Source organism: Strongylocentrotus purpuratus, unplaced genomic scaffold (assembly GCF_000002235.5).
Source record: "Strongylocentrotus purpuratus isolate Spur 01 unplaced genomic scaffold, Spur_5.0 spur5_scaffold_21, whole genome shotgun sequence".
Taxonomy (NCBI): domain Eukaryota; kingdom Metazoa; phylum Echinodermata; class Echinoidea; order Camarodonta; family Strongylocentrotidae; genus Strongylocentrotus; species Strongylocentrotus purpuratus.
In genome coordinates, this window is record NW_022145607.1 from 35,151,003 (window position 1) to 35,163,645 (window position 12,643).

The 12,643-nt window shown below is 40.0% G+C and overlaps 1 protein-coding gene across 1 annotated transcript; it reads left to right on the forward strand.

Annotated features, from left to right (window-relative positions):
• Positions 1–1,582: 1,582 nt before the first annotated feature.
• LOC591076 (glutathione S-transferase) lies at positions 1,583–12,138 on the forward strand. The gene is made up of 6 exons (XM_030994603.1): positions 1,583–1,850; positions 5,565–5,616; positions 6,630–6,761; positions 9,299–9,440; positions 11,034–11,177; positions 11,410–12,138. The coding sequence occupies exons 4-6, from the start codon at positions 9,315–9,317 to the stop codon at positions 11,527–11,529; spliced, it is 390 nt and encodes a 129-aa protein (XP_030850463.1). The 5' UTR covers positions 1,583–1,850; positions 5,565–5,616; positions 6,630–6,761; positions 9,299–9,314; the 3' UTR covers positions 11,530–12,138.
• Positions 12,139–12,643: the final 505 nt, after the last annotated feature.

The following is a 12,643-nucleotide window of genomic DNA, read 5'->3' on the forward strand; positions in this document are numbered from 1 at the left end:
AAGAAGAGAGAGAGAAAGAGTGAGAGAGAGAGAGAGTGTGGGAGAGACCCGGGGAGCGAGAGAGAAAGAGGGTTGGAGTGAGTGAGAGAGAGACTGAGGGAGAGATAGTGAGAGAAAGAGAGTGAGAGGGGGGAAGATAGTTAGAGAAAGAGAGAGGGGAGAAGATAGTTAGAGTGAGAGGGAGAGAAAGAGAGAGTGAGAGAGAAAGATAACGAGAGAGAGAGATCGTGAGAGAGAGAGATAAAGTTGCTGTTGTTGTTGTTGGTAAAATTTATGGCGTTCATTCAGTATTGAATATATACGCCATAAATATCTTCAATTTTATAAGAAAATCAGTTATAGTCTTCATAAGAAAACTGAGAATAAAGATAATTTGTAATGAAATAATTAATTAATAAGTAACGCAATTTATTAGGAGTCTCTGTATGGTTTGCAACTTCGTGTTTCTGCTTTTAAAAAAAAGTTTAATCTGGTCAGCCCGGAGAGATAAAGAGAGAGAGAGAGCGTGAGAGAGTGGGAGAGAGAGAGAGAGAGAGAGAGAAGGAGAAGAAAATAGCCTAGTGCAAAGCTCATATGAATTCGAAAAATTCATTTTCTCCATTTAAGATATGTGAGGTGTGTATTGCTTTCACGACATTGAATGATGAAAAAAAACTGAACACTGAACAAGAAAGAGAGAGTGTAGCAAAGGGGGACATAGAGAGTGTGAGAGATACAGAGAGAGAGAAAGAGAGTTATAAGAAGAGAGAGAGAAAGAGTGAGAGAGAGAGAGAGTGTGGGAGAGACCCGGGGAGCGAGAGAGAAAGAGGGTTGGAGTGAGTGAGAGAGAGACTGAGGGAGAGATAGTGAGAGAAAGAGAGTGAGAGGGGGGAAGATAGTTAGAGAAAGAGAGAGGGGAGAAGATAGTTAGAGTGAGAGGGAGAGAAAGAGAGAGTGAGAGAGAAAGATAACGAGAGAGAGAGATCGTGAGAGAGAGAGATAAAGTTGCTGTTGTTGTTGTTGGTAAAATTTATGGCGTTCATTCAGTATTGAATAATTTTTTATATACGCCATAAATATCTTCAATTTTATAAGAAAATCAGTTATAGTCTTCATAAGAAAACTGAGAATAAAGATTTGTAATGAAATAATTAATTAATAAGTAACGCAATTTATTAGGAGTCTCTGGATGGTTTGCAACTTCGTGTTTCTGCTTTTTTTTTTAAAGTTTAATCTGGTCAGCCCGGAGAGATAAAGAGAGAGAGAGAGAGAGAGCGTGAGAGAGTGGGAGAGAGAGAGAGAGAGAGAGAGAGAGAGCCTAGTTCAAACGGGGGAAGTATCCGTGAATACGTCACAATCCACTGACCAAGAACTTGATCTGTCTTGAAAGCCTAGGCACAGAAGTGAGCCAACGGGCATAGTGCATGTGGACCTATAGCTCATAATAGTCGTAATAATACTGTACGATTCACTCAACTTCAGCCTACAGAAAACAAATTTCGACGCGAGATAGATCTCAGAGACAGAGTAGCTTATTCAATCATCACTGTGTAAATGCCAAATCGTCGCGACCGTCAATCTATTATTTGTCAATTGTGTAAGCATTTTCCGGGCGCACTTTGATCCAGCGTGTGTAGGTACGCCTAAATGACTACACAAGTGAATATATAGTCATATTCTGTTCACGTGTATATTGCCGTATCGCATTCAGCAGCAGCGGTGTATCTTTGTCAAGTTCGTGGTTTTGAGCTCGCTCTACTCGTGTTGAAGAAGGAAAGATGGCTGAACAGCAGAAGCCGAGGTTGTATTACTTTAAAGGCAGGGGCAAGGCCGAGATGACACGGCTGACCTGTGCAGCGGCAGGAATCGAGGTAGGAATTGCTGAATTATACTCATTCTTGGCTCAAATTACACGCGAATTATCGTATATAACATGCTGCGCCTCCGAGATGCCCCTCCCCCCCTCTTTGCCGAGAAGCTTCAATCTAGGAGCTGACAAATCAATATTGCCTACAAGTATCTAGAGGTATAATAGAGAATGACATCATCAACCACAACGCAATGATAGAGAAGATAAAGTCAGATTATAAACCTGAAACACTGATGCGTTTGTTTCTGGATGACTATGATCGGGACTATGATTCAAACAGCTAGAGTAGAGCCTATTAATTGATTATTGCTACTATCCATGAGATCGGGGAAATGTAGCTTGCCCACGTACATCCATGGGATCATCTAGTTTGCAGGCACAAACCCTGGTCAGTCGTACAAGGGAGTCTGCATTATACGACTACCATAGGCCATGCACGATAGCTACTCCTATATGGACACAACCAGTAGGTAGCTGGGCTAGGCTTCTCTCAAGGCTCAATGATTTTTTGATAAAGTGTCAAATTAGGGTTTTTGCTTGCAGACTAGGGATCACCAGCTGCAAACGATTACCCAGATCGATGAAAGCATGATATCATTGACGGACAAATCCATAACAACTATGGAAGACGCCGTCATGAGAGAGAGAAGTAGTAGAGTAATTTTATCATCGAAATGTCCATCCCTCATCAGGGGCGTCGTTAAACCTTTTTCAGTGGGGGGGGGGGGGGGGGTGTAGAGGTCACCGATTACCGACAAAACTAGCCACCAATTTAATACCGACAAAATGTAATGTCCCAATGTCTACAAATTTAACCCTATGAACCCGGAGCCGAAGGCTAAATTGTTTTTCATATGAACTATGTATAGTACTTGCGTATGCGCAAATGGTCCTTTTCCTCGACGACCTAAATATACGAACTTAGTCAGTATCATAGCTATATATTTAAATCATTTAAAGAGCGCGCAAAGCGCACTCTCCTATAGGGGGTGGGTGAAGGGCCTCCCGCGCGAAGCTCGGATGGTTTCATTAAATTAATAGAAAAAGAAGACGATTCGTTTACCGTTCGCGACTCTTACCCCTAATTGTCTGGATTCAGTCCCCCCCTCCCCCTACCGCGCGAAAGCTTTGACTTTTCATTAAATTATGAAAGAAAGCAGACGATTCGTTGTACTGTTCTCGACTCTTAATACTTATTTATATTCAGTTCCCCCCTCCCGCGCTTAGCGCGGAAGCTTAGACGTTTCATTAAATCATTAGATGAAGAAGACGTTTCGTACAACGGTTCTCGACTCTTAATCCTTGTCTGAATTCGATCCCCCCCCCCCGCGAAGCGCGGAAGCTTTGTCGCTTCCTTGAATTAATAGAGAAAGCAGACGATTCGTAAAACTGTTCTCGACTCTTAATTCTTGTCTGAATTCAGTTCCCCCCCCCCTCCCGCGCGAAGCGCGAAAGCTTAGACGTTTCATTAAATCATTAGAGAAAGAAGAAGATTCGACTCTTGATTAGCCCTAATTTCCGAATTCAGTCTCCCCCTCTCGCGCGAAGCGCGGAAGCTTTGACGTTTCCTTAAATTGTTAGAGAAAGCAGACGTTTCGTACTACTGTTCTCGACTCTTAATCCTTGTCTTAATTCGACTCCCCCCCCGCGCGAAGCGCGGAAGCTTTGTCGCTTCCTTAAATTAATAGAGAAAGCAGACGATCCGTACAACTGTTCTCGACTCTTAATTCTTGTCTGAATTCAGTTCCCCTCTCCCGCGCGAAGCGCGGAAGCTTAGACGTTTTTTATTAAATTATTAGAGAAAGAAGACGATTCGTACAACTGTTCTCGACTCTTAATCTTTGTCTGAATGAAGTTTCCCCCCTCCAGTGCGAAGCGCGGAAGCTTAGACGTTTCCTTAAATTATTAGAAAAAGCAATCGATTCGTTGTACTGTTCTCGACTCTTAATTCGTGACTGAATTCAGCCCCCGCCCCCCCCCTCCCGCGCAAAGCGCGGAAGCTTAGACGTCTCCTTAAAGTATTAGAGAAAGAAGACTATTCATATTTCGTTGTACCGTTCTCGACTCTTAATCCTTGTCTGAATGAAGTTTCCCCCTCCCGCGCGAAGTTTGGAAGCTATGGCGTTTCATCAAAATATTAGAGAAAAAAGACTATTCGATGTAACGTTCTTGACTCTTAATCCTTAGTTGAATTTAGTTTCCCCGAAAATTTTAAACCTCTGATTTCTTAAGCTGATATTATGGGAAAGTGAAACTTCGAGAAAATACAAGTATTATAGGTGCAGTCTCTCTCGAAGTCGTCACAGCGGATAAAAGGTCACAGTTCGTAGGAAAAAATCATGTCGGCCGACCGACATTATACATCTCACCGACTTCAAACTTCTGCATTGATATAGTACACGGGGATCTAGCAAGAATACCGACACAGCTGACCGACACAGCAACATATTTATGCGTGTCTTTTTTGCTCCCTCGACGATACGACTCCACCCAACAACCCCCCTCTCTCTTTTACTCCCACCCCTCCTGTCTCAAGCTCCTACCTCCCCCTCTCTCTCTCCTTTTTCTTTTTTTCTCTTTGTTTGATTCTCCTCTTTTCTTTTTTTCTTTTCTTTCCCTTTCCCTCTTCCCCCCATTCTCTTTTTTTCCCGACGGCAGCGCAATTTTACCGACAATATCTTGACAGGTGGGGGGGGGGGGGGGGGATGTCGCACCCCCCACAGCCGTCTCCCCTTTGGAGACGTCTCTGTCCCTCGTGACATCACATCAACCATCAACCTTGTGTAGTCTAGGAAAGAGGAAAACGGTTCCATTATGAGGACACATGCACCGCTATGGTGAAGAAGGGAATTAAAGGGGAAGTCCACCCTGAAATTAAGTTAGTTTTAATAGGAGTAGAAAAATGAGAGAAACAAGTCAGTGAAAGTTTGAGCAAATTCCGATTAAAAATAAGGAAGTTAGGATTTTTGAAGTTGTGATCAATCAAACACAAATTGGCAACTCTATGACGTATCATGCGAGCTCAACTTCCATTTGCTCAGTACTAAAAAAATCTAAAATTTTCATTTTCCCTCAAGAAAAATTTCAACCATACATGCACCCTAAATATAATAATTGCAAATATGTTTCTATACTCCCCCTGCAAGGAACAAATATATATTCCGTCATCAATAACGAAGAAAACATGATTTTATGGAATATTATGCACAAAGAAAATGAAGGAGAGCTCGTATAATAAGTCACAGAGTTGCCAATTTGTATTTGATTGATCACAACTTCAATAATTCATAACTTTCTTATTTTCATTCAGAATTTGCTCAAACTTTCACTCACCTGATTTTCTTATTATTCTGCCTCTATCGAAACAAACTTATTTTGGGGTGGACTTTCCCTTTAAAGGTCTCATCACCAAGATCTCACCGAATCTACACGTCGCGACCTACAGGAGGAGGCAGCTATACTGGGCACAACGAGACTCATTAGGAAAACACTTGGACAGTAGAGTAGGATACAATATTGAACTTGATAGAACTTATTGCTTTTCGTTCAATCACAGTCTTTCAAGAAAAATCAAAAACGGTCTTTTTTGCGCAATAGTCAATATAATAACAATAATAAGAATGATGATGATGATGATGATGATGATGATGATGATGATAATAATAATAATAACAATATTAATACTACATGTATTTCACTATGTTTATTTATGCAGTTTGATGAAACCAACCTTAGGACGAGAGAGCCATTTCTCCAGATGATCAAAGGTGAAATTTAAAAAAAAGAAAGAGTTTTTATCAATTCGAAATATGCGCTGCCTGTTTTTACGCAATTTAAATGATATAATTCATGACAGCTGTCATTAGACAGAATAGAAGGTGATTGATCAATTATATGATAACCTGTCAAAGATTACTCTTGCGTATTACTTGTTAAGCTTGAAGCTTGGTGATGGTTTGAATTATTTAATCGATTTCATACTTCTTCGTGTATTGCATTGCGCATTCCTGACCTATTTATACCCAACATCGATTCTTCTTTTTTTTTTTTTTTTAATTTGTGTTTTTATTGGTAAACCAAGAGAAATCACAATATTTATAGATAATCTACATAATTAAAGACAAATTCACTTAACAGAATAAAGCAATAACAATAAAGTATATTAAATAGTACAAAATAAAAATTTAAAAGGCAGAAAATTGAAAACGTTACAAAATAAATATTGTTCAAGAACGAAGCCCCCCCCCCCCCCGAGACAACAAAAAGGTGAAATAGCGGACCCCCTCCGACCCCAACCCTATCCATACAGACGAGCGACCATACGTCAAGTCTCATCTATATCATCTGGACAACCATCGAAAACACCCAATCATCAAAGGGGAAACTGAAACAAGCAGGACCAAGGAGCGGGGCGGTCCAAACATCCACACACACCCTCAGACACCCACACGCGCACATTCACAGGCACCATTCACAGGCACTACACCTCTTTCCCCAACACAGAAACGGTCAAACATTAACAACAACAAAACCGCTCCGCCCCCTAATCCAGCCCATCTCAGCCACACCGCAAGGGATCCGGCGAACCCCGCCCCAAAAGCCAATGGGTTGGAAATAAACCTCCTGCCCAACATCGATTCTTCTTCATATTGTCGAATTTATTTGAAAAAATGTGATTGAGATAGACCGTGTTTCCGATGATAGCACATTCAAAAAGTAAAACTATGCTACTTAGCATATCCATAATTGTTTTGTCTTTATTTAATTCGTTTACTTGAAGATGGGAAACTGTTATTCGGACAACTACCGCTGCTAGAGATGGACGGTTGAAGCTTATTGGGAGTGACAGCATAGTTAGGTACCTTGGCAGGAAAGGAAATCTCTATGGTGACACCAATGAAGATAAAGCAAGGTATGGACGATTTCTGACTTTAAAACGATGATCAGGGACGTCGCGAGACCATTCTTAATGGATGGAGTGGGTGGAGTGGGCGGGTTGGGGGGTTGAGGGGGGGGGGGGGGGCTTCATACGGCAAATGCTTCCGCGACAATTAGTCCGTGATTAATATCCTAACTCTTTACAACATTCCACGACTCTCCTCGAAGTCGCGAGCAGTTCCAAAATTTTCGCCGATTCGTTGTAACTCGCCTACATTCGTAATATACTCGCATTACTCGTAACAAGCTCGCGCTGCACTCTTCATAACTCATAGCAACTCGCCATCTTATGAAGAGTGCAGCGTGAGCTTGTTATGAGTAATGCGAGTATATTATGAGTGTTCAAAATTTTCGCTGATTCGTTGTACTTCGAGGTGAACTCGCTTAACACTCGTAATATACTCGCATTACCCGTAACAAGCTCGCGCTGCACTCTTCATAACTCGTAGCAACTCGCCATCTTATGAAGAGTGCAGCGCGAGCTTGTTTCCCAGTATTGCGAGTATATTACGAATGTAAGCGAGTTCACTTCGAGTTATAACGAAGCAGTGAACATTTTGAACATGTTCAAAATTTGGAACTGCTCGCAACTTCAAGGAGAGTTGTGAAATGTTGTAAAGAGTTACGCAGAGCCATACCGAGTTGTCGCGAGTTATCCCGAGTTTCAAGAAAAACCTTCGCGAGTTATTGCGAGTGCCACAACTCGCCTTAACTCGCTAATACAACTCGGCTAAGTGGGAGCCCTGCTTTAGCCGAGTTGTATTAGCGAGTAATGGCGAGTCGTGGTGAGATCCCTCAAAGAGGCACTCGCAGTAACTCGCGAAAAGCTCTTTTTGTAACTCGGGACAACTCGGTATGGCTCGGCGTCACTCTTTACAACATTCCAAGACTATCCTCGAAGTCGCGACCAGTTACACTCGTAATATACTCGCATTACTCGTAACAAGCTCGCGCTTCACTCTTCATAACTCGTAGCAACTCGCCACCTTCTTGAATTATACTTAATTATACCTTATTATACTTCAGTATACCGAGTATTATTCGAGTTTCCAAGACTTGAGTACGAGCACGACGATCGTGCTGCGAGTCATGCCGAGTTGCCCACGGGACTTGCGGCTTTGGAGAGCGCCAAAATTATGTATTTCCCGCCCGCATATGACTCGTAGAAAACTCTTATCATTCGTTAGAAGAGCTTGATAACTCGTTGGTAGATCGGTACAAGTCGTACACATGGCATCGCCACTCATACCGACCTCGCGTGACTCGTATCGCGCTCGGTTTACTCGTCACATTCATCGTAGGAAACTCGATGTTGCGTCGTAGATCATTCATGCAAATATCATAAAAATAAGTAAATTTCAAGCGAGTTCATACGAGTTTACGCGAGTTCAAGCTCGCGCCAGCTCGCCACAACTCGAGGCTCCAACTCCAAGTGGGAGTCCCGCTTTAGCGACGCTCGCTAATGATGATAGCTCAAGTATTTTTTTGTTTTGTAGCATTGTTTTATTGTATTCATTCAGTACAAAATATATAACAAACAAACATACAGCTTCATTGATTTACATATCATATCAAAATATAAAGAAAATTGTACATCTCTCAAAAAATACATAAGATAGTTTAATACACAGTACATAATGTTTTCAAATTAATTATACTGAACGAATATTATAAATTAAAGAGTTACTTACAAACAGACAGACACACCACACACGCTCACATATTCAGAAGACATACAAACTTACATATCCCCCTCCCCCTTCATTCCAAAGCTCAACAAATCCCCCTTCTTTTCCCGAGCATTCACATCTACATATTTGTTGGAAATCCTGTCTCTTCCTTTTCCTTAAGACCAAATTATATATTTAAAAAAATGTCTGAGTCTGAGAAAGAAGTATTTGCCTCGCCGTCCTTAACTGTGGAAGTTGTCCCATCTGAAGTGCAGTGTTAAAGTGCCTCTCTCCCCGCTAATTCCTTTTCTTCTTGCCTATTTTCTATAATTCTTTTTTTAATTTCTTGAGGAATTGGGGGTCTATTTTTAGTTGAACTATATTTAAAAATCATATGTTTTGTTAAAAGAATAATGTGATTAACAGTTGTTCTTCTCCCGCATTGGATCTTTTTATCCCGATATGAATTTCTTGCCAGTGTAGATTTTTTAACGCTGATAAAGCAAAAAGGTCACCGCAGTCCTTCAATATATTTGCTACCTTTTCACAGGTAAAAAACAGATGCTCATAGGTTTCTTCGTGTTTATTGCAAAAGGAGCAAAGATTGCTTACTGCATGTTTGAAAGTGTATAGATGCTTATTTGTATAAATTAAATTATATAACATTTTATATTGAAATACCCTCCCAATGTCGATCAGTCTTGTTTTGGTCTCTTTCTTCTTTTACACGCTTCAACTTATTGCAAAGTATGTATTGCCCTTCAGTATTTCACACTTTACCTTGGCGGTAAGTTTTGAACACTGATTAAAAAATCATCATAGTTTTGGATTTTATTTTCAGGATCGATATTCTTGTGATGGGTGCCAAGGACTTTTTTGATGGCGCACTTGGTAGCTACCTCTTTGCTCCGAATCCTGAAGACATCATCGAACGAAAGGTCCTAACGATAGCTAACGACAAATACCTCCCAGCATTCGAAAAGGTAGGACGGAGGCTCTGTCGTCTTGAAATAATTGAAATTAGAATATTATGGTACCATTCGTTCAAAGTTATAAACATATTTACCTTGAATGATTATGTATAAGAAAGAAAGAGGAGACTATTAGTCTAAATTGCTCCTAACTTCGGTGTTTTCAATTTATTTTCGATAAAATTTCAATTATTTACTTCTCCAATTTGCAAAGAGCTAGGATCATTTTCAACAGTCATATAGAAGGTTGAGTTTTGGGAAGAGGTGACAAATAATTTATGAGCGTTATCATTCTTATTACGCAATTGTGGAAGAACATCAGATAACAAATGGTCCCTGAAGAGCATGGCTCTTCAAATGCCTTCATATTCTAAATATGGCATGTAACGGCATAACAATCGGGACAGGTTTTTATGCCACATGTTCGTGTTGTCCCATATACATATTTCTGTGTACAGTGCTTGTAACTTTACCAAGACAGGGCCAAATTCCTTATCATTTTGATTATTCCAGAACCTAGCAGTACACACCAATACTTATATGCTAGATGATCAACCTTTTCTGATCAATTCCACAACGTTTCTTTCACAATGCAATCGCATGACCAGAACTCGACTTTATCTGAACAATATCAAAACAATGTAATTAAATAATGTATAAAGAATAGAAAGCATTTTAGCATAAACCATTATTATATATTGCAAACCAATTTCTGTATCGGAATTATATGTTCATGTATTACCATTGATTTTAAATGGAAACGAGGAGGTTATCCTCAACACAGCCTGAGATAACAGTTTGATAACAAGAAGGAAAATAAGATAATAATTACATAAGATAGGACAATACTCAAACGGAAACAAATAAAGTCAATCGGAAGAGATCATTAATGATCATACAAATGGTATGGGAAGAAAGTCCCCAATTTATAACGATAATGATAATGGTTTCAAAGGTATTCAGGAACAAAGGTATAATGACATAAGTCAAGAGGCTCCGAACAGCTTAGTCATGCTACGTGCATTTCAGTCTGCCAAATGCTTCAGTTTATTGCAATCTTTCTTTGTGAGTACATATAACATTGCAATACATGTATTAACGATTGATATTTGTTATCTCTGCTATCATATCCATTGTCTCTTATGTTTATACCCAATTGTGACTCTTGTTTGTTTTTCTCTTATTGTCAAGTCATCGTTTTTCTCTATTGTCAAGTCATCGTTTTCAAAGATGAACCCTGTCCTTTGCTCCGGGAATCTCTCTTTTTTGTCCCATTTATTTTCTCTCTTTATATAAATATATACCCACTCCCTTTTCACCCGTTCTACGGTTACGCTCCTCTTAAAAATAATGTCCTATTCTCTCTGTATAAACCGTCATTATATCCCTCGATTTTGTTTTATATTTATAATGATAATTTATACCGACCCCCTCTTTTTCTCCACCCTCTCTCTCTCTCTCTCTCTCCTCTCTCTCTCTCTCTCTCTCTCTGTCTGGCTCTCTCCTCTCTGGTTCTCCCGTTCTCTCAACCTTTCCACCCCTCTCTCCCCATTTCCACTCTCTCTCCCCCTTTCCACCTCTCTCTCTCTCTCCTAATCCATCCAGACTCTGACAGAGAATAGCTCCGGTTTTCTCGTTGGATCTCGTCTTTCTATCGCAGATATCGTTGCCTTTGACTCCCTCACACATATCACCGACTCGCCCTACCCAAAACTCGCCTCAGTCCTTCAGGGGTATCCCAAATGCGCGGTAAGTACGTGAGCTTCCCTAAAATATACTGGAAAGGAAATATGGGAGGGGGTCTGAATTTTACCAGACTTGAAAATATTTTCTATCAAGATATCAAAATATTGATTTGTGCAGGCTCAATCTGGTATTTCATAGTACATATTTTATAAGGGACGATTCAACAAAGGCGCCTACAAAAGATTATAATATTCTTTGTTGATGTTTCACAAAGCTTTTTTCTTACTCTATGCAGGCATTTGTTGACTTCATCGCCAGTCAGCCTGGCATCTCGGAGTACGTGACTAGCTCGAGAAGGAGTCCAGTTCCCACCAAAGAATACATCATTGACGTCAAAGCGACGCTTGCTTGGTGATCATCGACGACAAGGCGACTCAGGAAAAATAGTTCAACGTATACTAGGGATATATTTGCCACTCCTTGATAATCTGTACCAAGAGAGAGTCTCATCTAAATTTAAACAGGCAATGCAGGACCCATCCACTCAACGAGAACTTTAAATTTAACCGTTCAGGTATACGTCTGAGTGTGTGCACCGCGCATACAGAAAACCCGTCTCAGGCAATCTTTTGTTCCCAACGCCATTCACCTCTTTAACGCACAAGCCCGGAGGTCTGGAACTCAAACGTAAATACTGGTCTCAACTTATTATTTGTTTTTTTAATTTAATTTTTGTTAGGGCTCATAATACTAAACTTACCTACTTTTTCAAATAAACACATAGTAAGCTTAATAATGTTCAAATTTTCACTTGAAATGTTATAGATGCAGTTCACGTTATACTGCAATCAATGTCCATTGTATGTATTGTTCCGTTTCCAATGTAACAATCATTTTCAGAATGTTATTATGTTTGTGACGATGTAAATTTGCCATTATTGTACAATGACTGTAAAACCAGTGAAAACAGAAATTCCTGAAAGGGACAATAAATTTCAATTCAATTCAATTCAATTCAATCTGACTAACTACCTTGGAAGATGGGTTTTGTTTGCAAGACATACCAATAGTGAACCACAATATATTTTTGTAACCGAGGAAATGACACGTGCGTTTATTTATACATCTTATTAAACATTTTAGTACAGCAAATACATATTATAGAATTTCATCGTCAGTCTTATGGGGCGTTGCAAGAAAGTTTCAATCAATTATTGCAAACACCCCAAATCAAGCGTAAGTCTTGCAATTAATTGCAAATTTGCAACTCAACTTTTTTGCAACACCCCATTAGTAAAAGAGAGAGAGAGAGAGAGAGAGAGAGAGAGGGGGGATACAAGCTAGATCTAGTTATGTTTTTTAATTGTTAAAACTTTAATCCTAACAAAATCCTAGGAAATTTAGGAGACTAGTGGGGCGTTGCAAGAAGTTGAGTTGCAATCGATTGCAATATCAGTTGCACTGATTTTACAACTTGCAATCGATCGCAACATTCTTGCAACGCCCCCTCAATGTTCGATAAGTAAGAA

Excerpts from the sequence above, each read along its gene's own strand:
- LOC591076 (XM_030994603.1), top strand. The coding sequence starts at position 9,315 with ATGGGTGCCAAGGACTTTTTTGATGGCGCACTTGGTAGCTACCTCTTT. Across the intron at positions 9,441-11,033 it reads ACCTCCCAGCATTCGAAAAG|ACTCTGACAGAGAATAGCTC; the intron begins GTAGGACGGAGG and ends TAATCCATCCAG. Across the intron at positions 11,178-11,409 it reads AGGGGTATCCCAAATGCGCG|GCATTTGTTGACTTCATCGC; the intron begins GTAAGTACGTGA and ends TACTCTATGCAG.